The sequence below is a fragment of the Ovis canadensis genome, chromosome 3 (assembly GCF_042477335.2).
Source record: "Ovis canadensis isolate MfBH-ARS-UI-01 breed Bighorn chromosome 3, ARS-UI_OviCan_v2, whole genome shotgun sequence".
In the NCBI taxonomy this organism is placed as follows: domain Eukaryota; kingdom Metazoa; phylum Chordata; class Mammalia; order Artiodactyla; family Bovidae; genus Ovis; species Ovis canadensis.
In genome coordinates, this window is record NC_091247.1 from 68,568,897 (window position 1) to 68,581,305 (window position 12,409).

The 12,409-nt window shown below is 34.9% G+C and overlaps 1 protein-coding gene across 4 annotated transcripts in view; it reads left to right on the forward strand.

The window, feature by feature from the left end:
- PNPT1 (polyribonucleotide nucleotidyltransferase 1) overlaps window positions 1-12,409 on the forward strand; it is a 40,631-nt gene that overhangs the window by 7,029 nt on the left and 21,193 nt on the right. For 2 of the 4 annotated variants that reach the window (XM_069583278.1, XM_069583279.1), the window contains exons 5-13: window positions 491-540; window positions 1,525-1,588; window positions 1,688-1,735; window positions 2,655-2,768; window positions 6,273-6,459; window positions 7,477-7,528; window positions 7,800-7,857; window positions 10,290-10,386; window positions 10,876-10,978. In XM_069583278.1, coding sequence (XP_069439379.1) covers window positions 491-540; window positions 1,525-1,588; window positions 1,688-1,735; window positions 2,655-2,768; window positions 6,273-6,459; window positions 7,477-7,528; window positions 7,800-7,857; window positions 10,290-10,386; window positions 10,876-10,978 — 773 coding nt within the window. Of the gene's footprint in view, window positions 1-490; window positions 541-1,524; window positions 1,589-1,662; window positions 1,736-2,654; window positions 2,769-6,272; window positions 6,460-7,476; window positions 7,529-7,799; window positions 7,858-10,289; window positions 10,387-10,875; window positions 10,979-12,409 lie in introns of all 4 variants that reach the window. The other 2 variants (XM_069583281.1, XM_069583280.1) reach the window with 1 other exon arrangement.

Genomic DNA, 12,409 nt, shown 5'->3' on the forward strand with positions numbered 1-12,409 from the left:
CGGTCGCCAAGAGTCGGGCACGACTGAGCGACTTTACTTTCATTTTTCACTTTCATGCATTGGAGAAGGAAATGGCAACCGACTCCAGTGTTCTTGCCTGGAGACTCCCAGGGACGGGGGAGCCTGGTGGGCTGCCATCTATGGGGTCGCACAGAGTTAGACACGACTGAAGCGACTTAGCAGCAGCAGCAGCAAGCAATGAATTCTGATGTCTGTGGAACCAGAATGAAAAGTTGCTCCCCAATTTTACAATTGGGTGCTCCTGTCCTGCTAGTTTTTCATCTTTAGGATCTGGTGTATATTAATATTTATCTGTGTCCCTGTGAGTAAATTAGTCCAAGGGTTTTGTTTTTGTTGTTATTGTTTTGCTTTATTAAATGGCTAGTTACATTACTTTTTAGCTTGGTCTTTAATGGGGGAAAAGTTTTGAATTGTGAAGCAACTTCTGCTAGTAACAATTTAATCTCTTTTTTTTTTTTTCTTTTGGCAGATCGTTCAATTAGACCTCTCTTTCCAGCTGGCTACTTTTATGATACACAGGTATGTTCTGTTTTAGGTTTATTTGTTTCCAGGTCAGTAAAGAAAAAAAAAAAAGATGTAATCTCTATTTAATACTTCCTAGGCCCAACATTTTAACAGTATAAAATAAGAATTTTTGGTGATGCTGCTGCAGTTTACATTAGTTTTTAAAACCTAACATTTATTTGGTATCAATATGAGCTGATACCTGAATTATGAGTAGGAATTAACCAATGTAGGAGTAGAGGAAGATGGAACAGGAAGCACAAAATCCTTGGGCAGGAAAGAAATTGGTAAATTTGAAAAAAGGTTAGAGTAATTGAGGTGGGTGGGGACAGTTCAGACTGGGCCCCGAAGGTCATATTAGTAACAGACAAGGACTGTCAACTAGTCTTTATTACCTGTTTTTTATCATTGGGTTCTCTAAACCTCTACTTTGTTATATTTTGTTACTTTCTGAATAATACCTTCTTTTGTAATAATGACCCATTTATATACTTTAATTAACTATTTTATGTGTGAAAAAAATAAATATGCCTTGCAAATATTCCTTTGTTAGAATGTCACTACTTCAAGAAGTTATTTTCCTAAGTACATGACATAAGCATATTATTACAATGTAATTTGTCTGTGCTTAACAAACAGAAGACAACAATATTTTTATGTAACATTTACTAACATAGCTAACTAACATTTACTGCTCAGTACTGTAAATAATTTATACACAGTATTTCCTATAATTTTCCTAAGAACTTTTAAGGAAGATACCATTATTTTTCCCTTTTAAAGATGAGGAAACTGTTGAGGCTTAATTTAAGTAATTTTTTCTGTAGTCAAGCATGTAGTTAAGTGATAGAAATAAGGGGTTTGACTACAAAGCTTTTGCTTTGAACCATATCATATAGTTTTCCTATATTTTAGGCCAAAATGTTATTCCAAATGATAATCCTCCCACATCAAGTAGATTTTTTTTTTAGTGCTTTGCATTTTTTTCCCTTGCATTAGATCCTTTGTAATCTGTTAGCAGTAGATGGTGTTAATGAACCTGATGTCCTGGCAATTAATGGTGGTAAGTATAAAAATAAAGATTAAAATTATTACTATTAATTTTCTTTTTTAAGCAATGAAATATTTTTATTTCAGCTGTTATTTTCTTTCTTTTTTAAAGCTTCTGTAGCCCTCTCATTATCAGATATTCCTTGGAATGGACCTATTGGTAAGTTAGGATTTGAAAATAAAAAACATTTTTTCTATCACTTCTCAGCTTTTTGGCTAAGAGCACTGAAGAAACTTTTTTTTTTTTTTTTTTTTTTTTTTTTCAAAAAATTGGAGTGAGCATGCTATAGCAAGGACATAGATTTGTTAACTTTGATTTACTGTTTCTTGGGGAGTCTGATTAGATGACATTCTAAGAAGAGTCCTTTCAGATCTTTTAAGAAACTTTTCTCTTTGCTTTGGGTTTTGTTTCTTATAGCAATATGTTATGTGTTAGAGATTATTTTATGTTCTCAGATTCTGTGACTTCTTAGTTGCCTCTTCTGTTTGAAGAATTTCTCTATTTTTGGACTGAGAAATTGTCAGGAAACACACTCTCTCAAGATAATATTGAAATATAAACTTGTTTGTAACTTATAGCTCATGTAAGTTGTATTCATGCAATATACAAATGATTTCTCAGGTAAATAATTATTGTGTCCTAAATGCCCAATATTGGACTTAGCAATGAAAAAACTAAGGCAGACTAGGTATCAGTAGTACAAAGATGAATGAGACAGTTCTTGGTTTCAGCATGAGTGAAACAATTTTTTATAAACAATACTATAAAAGTATAGTCAGAGTGTTAAGAAAATGATAGAGAAGGGCAGGTTTATATTTGTGTAGTTAGGTGTCAGAGAGGGTTTCTCAGGGGTCACTGATATTTATGCTGTACCTTAGTAGGATCAGAAGGTAAGCACTTGTCTTAAGAGAAAATACAGTCAAGACTAGGAAAAGACCACTGAGATGAATGCTGAACTTGAGTCACCCAGTGAGGCCAGAAGATGGTCACAATTGAAGATACGGATTGAAGCCATTACTGGAATGTCTTGAAAACTGAGTTTTTATTAAACAATTGCCAATATTTTAATATATTTTAGGGGCAGTACGAATAGGAATGATTGATGGAGAATGTGTAGTTAACCCAACACGAAAAGAAATGGCTAACAGTACTTTAAATTTAGTGGTTACTGGAGCACCTAAAAGTCAGATTGGTAAGTAGTTTATGTGGTAGATTTGTTCTGGATTTTATGTACAGGTTTTGGCTTCTAAAAATGTATGTGTATTTTGTTAATTAGCCATAAAAGTTTTTGTTTTGTTTTATTGCTGCCCCATTTTGGTAGTGCTCTTGCATCATGTCAAACAATACCTAGAATTATAGAATGTTATATAACTAATTGAAATGCAAAAATCTTTATTAAGATAATTTTAGTAATTATTTTTAGACTGATAAGCTAGTCTAAAATTTGAAGTTTTAAATCTGGTAGTAAATTAATTGTTTTATTAAATATGTTAATTTAGTTAATGCAGTCATTCGAAGCCTGTTGTCCTCTGAGAAAGAGGTATCATATTTCCTCATAGGAAACTCATGATAAAGATATGCACTGGACCATGGGTCACCTTTACTCCTTCCAACTAAAATGCCATAATCAACATAAACAAAAATCAGAGGCTAATTCTATTGAAGGGGAATAGCCTTTAACAGTCAAAATGACTTGGGTTTGAAACCGAGAATCTGCCATAGTTAACCATGCAACCTTGGACAAATAAATTAAGGTCTCTTAGTTTATCCTGCTACCTGATATTTGTTGTCTGGAACTTTTTGACACAGAATCTTCTGATGTGTGAACATTTTGATGAAATGTAAATGTATTAAACTTTTAGTGCTTTTTTTGTTCAGTTAACATGTAAAATACCTCATTTCCAGCTGCTGCTTTTGGAATGTTCATAATGACTTAGAACCAGATGATAGACAAAATACATGAAAGAGGAATTGTGTATTATCTACATGGTAGTTAGGAATTGTGTGGTGAAACTAAATAACAAGGCTTAAACAAGATGGGAACTTATTTCTTCTCAAGTAACAAAAATTCAGAGATAATGAGTCCAGGACAGTTACAGCAGCTCCCCTAATGTCTTAAGAAATCTAGATCGTTTTATAGCTTTTCCACTCTGCTGTGCTTAGGGTGTTGCCCACATCTTCATGGTTATGTACTGGCTACCAGTGGTGGTATAGTCGTTGAGTACAACTCTTGCAACCCATGGATTGCAGCCTGCCAGGCTTGTCTGATCATGGGATTCCAGAACTCTAGCTAACAGAACTCTAGCCAACTTAACTTACTTACAGGCAGGAGGGGAAAAAAGAGGCAGGGACAAGAGACCAGGAGGAATAGTAAAAAGATGTGTGCCCACTGAGAAGGTGGGGAACTATCACCATATAGAGAAGATTCTAAAGATTTGGGGAGGCTGTGAATAATGAATGACCCCTACATTATATTTGAGCATCTCAAAAAGGGCCCTGAGTAGAGTGTTGGTTTGCTATTTGAAGTTCACTTGGTCTATATCTGAAATTTTTCTGCTGAAAGTTAGTAACTTTCAGCAAAATTAGTAAGAAAAGAAATTTACTAATTTTTTAGTGAATTGATTTGGCTACTTTATAGGACCATTATGAAGATTAGAGTCAAGGTTTGTAGAGTACCCCACATAGTACCTAGAACCTAGTAAGCAAGTGGTTAATATTACTGTTAAGATGCAAAATAAACCGTCTTCTAAATGGTCATATACCTTTATCTGCCTTTGTGTCTGAACCACTCTAATTTTAAAGAGATACTGGAGGAATGAACCAAGGATCTTTACTGTATCTGCAGCATGCAGAAACCCAATAGGCAGCCTTCCAACTGTTGTTCTGACCTGTTCCTATGCTCTTTTTAAAATTAATTTGCTGAGGTACAGTTTACATACATTAAATGCATGTTTTGAAATCTCCAATTCTGTGAAAGGGAGAGGAGATGTCATGGGAACACAGATAAGAGAAAGGCTATAACCATCTCCATATCATGGTATCAGAGGAAGCTTCTTTGTGCCTCAAGTGAACAACTGAAACCTAACCTCCCTTCATCCTCCTCCATGTATATTTGTTTAATATTTCTCTACATTTAGAACCACAACAGGGAAGTGTTACAATTTCTGCTTTAACCATCAGACAGTTTAGAAAATTGCAGACAAGTATTCCAGTGTGTTGTATTTACCCATATTTCTGCTTAATACGTTCTTAACATGGTTTCTTCCTTTATTGTTTTCTTTCTGTTTAGAGACCTTTCTTTAGCCATTTCAGGGTGACACATTTTCTTCTTTCTCCTATATCTAAGAGTTTTGATTTCTCCTTCACTCTTAAATATTTTCACTGGGAATAGGATTCTAGGTTGACCGTTCTTCTCTTTCAACACCTGAAAGATATTATGCCTCTTCCTTCTGGCCTCCATGGTTTCTGATGATAAATTTGCTGTTGTTTGAATTGCTTTTCCCACATTGGTATGGTGTCATTTTTCTCTAGCTGGTTTCAAGATTTTTTTTCCTTTGTCTTTGGTTATCAGAAGTTTAATTATGATATGTCTTTTCTTGGGTTATTCTATGTAGGGTTTATTCAGCTTCTTGAATATGCAGGTTTATGTTTCTACCAAATTGGGGAAATTTCCAGCTATTTTTCCCCCAGTACTTTTCAGCCCTGCCATCTTTCTCCTCTTTCCAAGACAGCAGTGACAGAAATGTTAGATCTTCCGTTATAGTTTTACAGATCTGCTTCAGCTGACTGATGTAATTCCAACATGTAAAGCATATAAGATTTTTTTTTTCCATTCTTGATTATGCTTAGAAGCCTTAGAAGTGACTTTTTAGAAGTGAGTCATTATGACTTTTTAGCCATAATAAATCTTAATGACATGATGTGGTTAAACACACTAGTTTGATGGTAGCTATGCATTACATGATCTTAGACTTTGGACAAGTTGAGAGATACCTGCCAGAAATGGCACACATATTCAGCCTTATAGAAACCAAAGCTAAAATGCTAGAAGCCTTACTTTGGAGCTTGCCTGCTTTCCACAGGAGTTATACTTTACAAAACTAAAAACAACCATTTTATGGTAGTAGCTTGGGTCCTCTAGTTTGCTAACTTGAAACAATATCACTGCAAAGATTTCCTGACCCAGGCAAGAATTAGAAAATGTGACAAGGACCAAATTAAGAGAGAGGTCACATCAAATAACTGTTAAACAGGAAATGTTATTGGACACCTACTGTGCTAATATTTAAAATTTTCAATTTAAATACATTTTTAAAATAGATGCAGTTGTATATGTTAAAGGATGGAATTTTATGATATTTTAATTATATCTTATAGAGCTGTTACAAAAAATTGTGTGCACATTTCATTTTCTGTTTCATTTTTTTAATGAGAAATTCCTCAGTAAATTTATGAAGAATATATACTTAACTTCAAATATCAAGGTTTCTTTATTCATTTACTACTGTTTATATTTTAGAATTGTGTTAATTCTGAGGAGAGAAATCAAAAAGGTAGAAAATTGATCTGTAGTATTTGTTATGTCATGGTCTTTGAAAATGGTAAAATTGATATTTGAAAATTCAAATCTGAAACATTTGAAAATTGGTAAAAGGTTCAGTGGCAGTCTTGTTGTTGTTTTTTTTTTTCTTTTTAGTCATGTTGGAAGCCTCTGCAGAGAATATTTTACAGCAGGACTTTTGCCATGCTATCAAAGTGGGAGTAAAACATACACAACAAATAATTCAGGGCATCCAGCAGTTGGTAAAAGAAAATGGTGTTACCAAGAGGACACCTCAGAAGTTATTCGTCCCTTCGCCAGAGATTGTCAAACACGCTCATAAGTAAGAAAATATGAACGTATCACCAAATTTAATTTCCTCTCAGAAATAACTTCTCATAGAAGCACTGTCCATACGTACTTCCTAAATACCAGCTTTCTATTTTAATAGTCATTGCCATAAATAGCAGTCTAATGCTTTTAGAAGGATAAACCTACATCTCTCTTCAAGGACCTAAGTTTAAATCTTAAAGGAAAGGGGAGAGTGAGTGTACTTGTCAAAATTAAGATAATTCTCCTCTCTCTCTGTCAAGGAAGAAGAGTATAAAGCAAAAGATATTTGAATATCTAAGGAAACTGTTGAGGTTCTCAAATACAGCCACCACTATATGCCCAGTCCTTATATTAGTGCCTGTACATAAAGTACTCATAAATTATGAATGAATGACCAGAGAATTATTTCATTTGAAATAAACTGAAAAAGTTCATACTTCTCTTAGTATGAGTCTCACAGCCATTACTTAGAGATTAGAGATTAACACTACCCAATCACAGGGTTATCTGCAATAACAGCCAAAATGCATAGGGAAAAAAAAAAAAAGGCAGCTGGTTCCATGAAAGTGAGTGAAGAGAGAAAAATCTAAGATGAAATTAATTGAACAGTTAAGGGAAGGTATGTGTGAGTGATTCCCCTAATACGTGAGGAGAAAGAAATTTGTGTTCTCCTTCCCTTGTGGCTCAGCTGGTAAAGAATCTGCCTGCAATGCAGGAGACCTGGGTTTGAACCCTGGGCTGGGAAGATCCCCTGGAGAAGGGAACAGCTATCCACTCCAGTATTTGGTCTGGAGAATTCCCATGGACTGTATAGTCCATGGGGTCGCAAAGAGTTGGACATAACTGAGCAACTTTCACTTCATCATAAATAGTAAACAGATTAGCAGTGTTACAGAGCAATAAATACATATTTTTAATTATGAAATGTTAAGTATTTTAGCCTGTTAAATATTTCAGTCTTGTTTATAATGAACACTGCCTAATGTTTCTACATATTATGCTGACCTTTACTTTTTGCTTAAAATAGACTCGCCATGGAAAAACTCTACACAGTTTTTACAGATCATGAACATGATAAAGTAGGTATACCTGAATTTTGTTTATATAATTGTTCTGGGAATTCTTTTTTGTCATAGCTCATACAATTTTGTTTATGAATATTTGTCATATTTTTATGAAAAGGGCAGTGTGTGAATACATTTAAATGAATTAAACAGGTACTATTTCTTACAAATTACCATTAGGGAAATCTGATTACTATTACAAAGTGTTAACTGTATAGTAATTTTAAAAATAGAAATGTTAAATACAAAAGCCATATATAACAACTGAACTTCAACTTTCTTTTAGATTTCCAGAGATGAAGCTATTAATAAGATTAGATTAGATACAGAGGAACAACTAAAAGGTAAATTTTAGTTTTTTCTAGTATAAAAAAATAAAGGAAATAATAGATTTTAAAATTTCAGTTGTTAAGAGATCAGTTATTCTTATTACTCCTTAGTTTCATCTTTAGTAAACTTGTGATAATGATACATCCCGAAGTTACTGTTAAACTGACTTCTGTGAATAGGTAAGAACTGCACCTGACCCAAAGTGAGCACCAATAAATGCTGAGTATGAGGTGTTCCTAATCTTTTCTAGATCAAACTCTCATACTCCAAAATGGGTATCCTTGTATCATTTCCTATGAAAACCTAAAAGATACTCTTTAAAGTTCTTGAGTTTAATTTATAAAATTGCAATTCTAATACAGTTTGTGAGGACTGAATGAATAAATCATTTACATCTGTGCCTGACACATAGCAGGTTTTCAGTAAATGTTAATTGATGTTATTAACATATGGAATTATAAAATTTAGATTTTAGAGACTCTTTCTACAAATTATTAAACAAAAGGATTCTATTGCTTAATAGTAGTCACACAAACTGAGGTACCACGCATGACATATAGTTCTTGTTAATTTTTCTGCTAATAGACAAATATCCTCTCACCTGCATATCTCAAGACAAAAATTTTGCTGCTAACATCAATATTAAGGCCATTACATATTTCTATAATTATCTATATCCATTATCTATATGTGTAATTGCCGTTGAAAAAGTTTGGTCTTTTCTCACTATATTTCATCCTATTAAGGATTAGAAGTAAGTCAGATAGAGAAGGAGAAATAACATACGACATCCCTTATATGTGGAATCTGAAAAGAAATGATACAAATGAACTTACTTGTAAAACAGAAGGAGACTCACAGACTTAGAGAATGAATTTATGGTTGCCAGTGGGGGAAGAAAGGAGGGAAGGGATAGTTAGGGAGTTTGGTTTGGACATGTACACACTGTTGTATTTAAAATGGATAACCAACAAGGACCTACTGAATAGCACATGGAACTCAGCTCAAAGTTATGTAGCAGCCTGGATGGGAGGGGAGTTTGGGGCAGAATGGATACATGTATATGCATAGCTGAGTCCCTTCACTGTTCACCTGAAACTATCACAACATTGTTAACCAGCTATACCCCAATACAAAATAAAAAGTTGGGGGGGGGGGATGCAAAAAAAAAAGTTGTATAACACCTGCTGCCTTATTTAAAAAGAAAGTGATTTTAATAATACATAGTCGTGGGGCTTCGCAGGTGATACTGTTGGTAAAGAACCTGCCTGCCAAAATGGGAGACGTATGTTTTGTTACTAATTATTTTTCTAAGTGCAACCTAGTTAAACCATAAAAATTCGTATTAAAAATTATTCCTGTCTGACAAAGCCACAATATCTCTCTCTCTGTGGCCATTTCTTATGTTCTGCCCACTTTCAAGTTATATTTAATAAACCAAATGCTTAAGAGAACAGTGCTTAGAACTTGGCATGAATCAACTACATTAAGATAATAAGATAAAGTAGCTTAACATTGAAAAGCATAAGCCTAGGCAGACATCTTTATTCAGGTCACAGCTGTCAGTTACTACCTGGGTGATCTCGGGCAACTTGCTTCTCTTCAGGCCTGTTTTTTCTTCTGTAAAACAGAGATAACAGTAATAGCATTTATCTCACAGATTCCTATAAAGATTAAAGGTATTTAAATAAAAACATGTAAAATACCTGGGTTATGAAAGAACTTGATAAATGTTAACTAAAAACTAGTCAGCAGGGGGCTTTCCTCACTGATAAAAGAATCTGCCTGCCATGCAGGACACGTGGGTTCAATCCCTGAGCGGGGAAGAGCCCATGTACTGTGAGGCAACTAGCCCCATGTACCTCAACTGCTGAAGCAGTCACGCCCTAGAGCCCATGCTTCACAGCAAGAGAAACCACCACAATGAGAAGCCTGCGCACCGCAACTAAAGAGTAGCCCCTGCTCGCCACAACTGGAGAAAAGCTCATGCAGCAACAAAGACCAAGCACAGCCAAAAATAAAGACAGAAAAGAAAGTCTATTAAAAAAAAAAAAAGTAGGGATTTGTAATGTATAAAGAAAATTATTCCTGTATTTGTGGACTAAAATAAAAGTTTCTAAAGCAAAACAGTGAAGGAGACTACTGTTAAAAACATCAGTTAAATCTTCTCATAAAATGGTTGGCTGGATATGTCAGATAACGATGAAATAGTTGATTTTAAAGCACTGTTGTTCTGGTAGAAAGCAAACTAGGTTCCCATTAATGGTACATTTGAGGTATAATAGTTGTGTCTCTCCTACTTAAACACTTTTGCTTAGAGGACTAATGTTCAGTCAGCTCCTTTGGCTCAATTCCATAGTTAATTGATTTGACACTGTGAACTTAAAGAGAAATTTTATCTTCCAAAATGAGAAAATCTTTGTTTTGGTTTGTCTTTCTTCTATAGAAAAATTTCCAGAGGTTGATTCCTGTGAAATAATAGAATCCTTCAATGTTGCTACAAAGGATGTTTTTAGAAGTATTATTTTGAATGAGTACAAAAGGTAAACATATCCTTTTTTTTTTTACATATCCTTTTTTGATGGAATTGAAGCATGTACTCTCTGCAAGTTTCCTTGAAAGTGACAACTAGCTGAAAGCTAGAAACTAGGATTTTTTCCTTCAAATAACAGGAAATGATTATATAATGTTTATTTTATACATGGATACCTGTTGACAAGCATGTGGATTCTGTTGATATGTTTTGACTATCTCTCTCTAGGCTTCATGTGTAGAGCATTGCTTCAAAGCCATTACTGCATGTCAGAATTACCTGCAGAGCTTTTTAACAGGTGTATGGGTCACAACCTCTGAGATTCTAATTCAGTGGGACCTAGGATGGGGCCCAGGTATCTATATTATTTTTTAAAGTTCTGCAGGTGATTATGATATGCAGTTCAGTTAGAGAATTTTGTGGTAGTGATCAAGAGATAATATGTGATTTTTCTGACTTACAACACTGCTGTAAATAATCATTTCCTTTATTACTCTAGGTGTGACGGTCGAGATTTGACTTCACTTAGGAATATAAATTGTGAGGTAGATATGTTTAAAATTCTTCACGGATCGTCATTATTTCAGAGGGGACAGACACAGGTAATATATGTAAAAAGCTACAATTATTTGCTAATACATGATTGTTTAGATAGTCCTAATAGAGGTACATTTATGTAGGTTTTTAGCATATAGAATATATTATCTATTGAGAAGATCTGATTTTTTAAAAATGTTTAAAGATAATGAACATATCAGTTGCCCCCAAGAATTTCCTCATTGCTGTCTGGTCTCTTCTTCCTGCTCCCCTCCCTTTCCTTAGGCAACTTTCATCACTACGAATTAGCTGCATTTTCTAGAATTACCTGTGGTTTTATTACATTTTTCTTTTAATCTTAGGTATAAGAAATTAAGTCACTCATCTCTCTCTTTAGTCACTAAGTCAGTCACTCATCTCTCTCTTTTCCTCTTTAGTCAAGTCACTAAGTCATGTCCAACTCTTGCGACCCCATGGACTGTAGCCTGCCAGGCTCCTCTGTGGGATTCTCCAGGCAAGAGTACTGGAGCGGGTTGCCATTTCCTTCCGCAGGGGATCTTCCGGACCCAGGGATTGAACCCAGGTCTCCTGCACTGCAGGCAGATTCTTTACCAACTGAGCTATGAGGGAAGCCCCACATTTTTTTTGGCTGTACCACATGGCGTGTAGGATCTTGGATTGAGCCCCTGTCCCCTTCATTGGCAGTGTGGAGTCTTAACCACTGGACCACCAGAGAAGTCCCAAGTTACTCAGTTTACTCCTCAGTTTATGACATTGTCACTGTTGGTCTATTTGAGGCTCTCACTTGTTTTCTCCATTTAGCCTGAACATCAGTCCTATTCTTTTCCTTTACATAGGCACCTGTTCTCTTATATTTAACATATATTTGTATGCACTGTTTCATGTATGGTAAAATGCTTTAATTATGTAAATCACTAATTTTGCCCACCTGATGGGTACAGTTGGAGAAGGAAATGGCAACCCACTCCAGTGTTCTTGCCTTGAGAATCCCAGGGATGGGGGAGCCTAGTGGGCTGCCATCTATGGGGTTGCACAGAGTCAGACACAACTGAAGTGACTTAGCAATTAGCAATGGGTACAAAGTGGTATGTCATTTATATTTCCTGATGAGGAATGGATCTCTCTTCATATGATACCCAATTAACATGATAATGGTATAAACCATACCTTGTGGGGTGCATACCTCCAAGGCACTCCTATAGATAGTGTCCCTAGAGTTCAACAAAGTGGTAGCCCTAGTTTTAGTTTTGCTTTTTCATGAATTACCTGCTTATATCCTTTGACTAATTTTTCTTTTTTTTAAATATAGTTTACTGTCTTTTTCATGCTATTTTTTAGTGAATTCTTATGTGTTTTAAATATGAATCCTTTTCAGCCACCATAATTTGTATGTATCATCTCCCTCTTTGCCATAAGCCTTCTAGCTTTGTCTGTGGTAGTCTACTAGAGGCATACCTCGGATATACTGCAAGTTC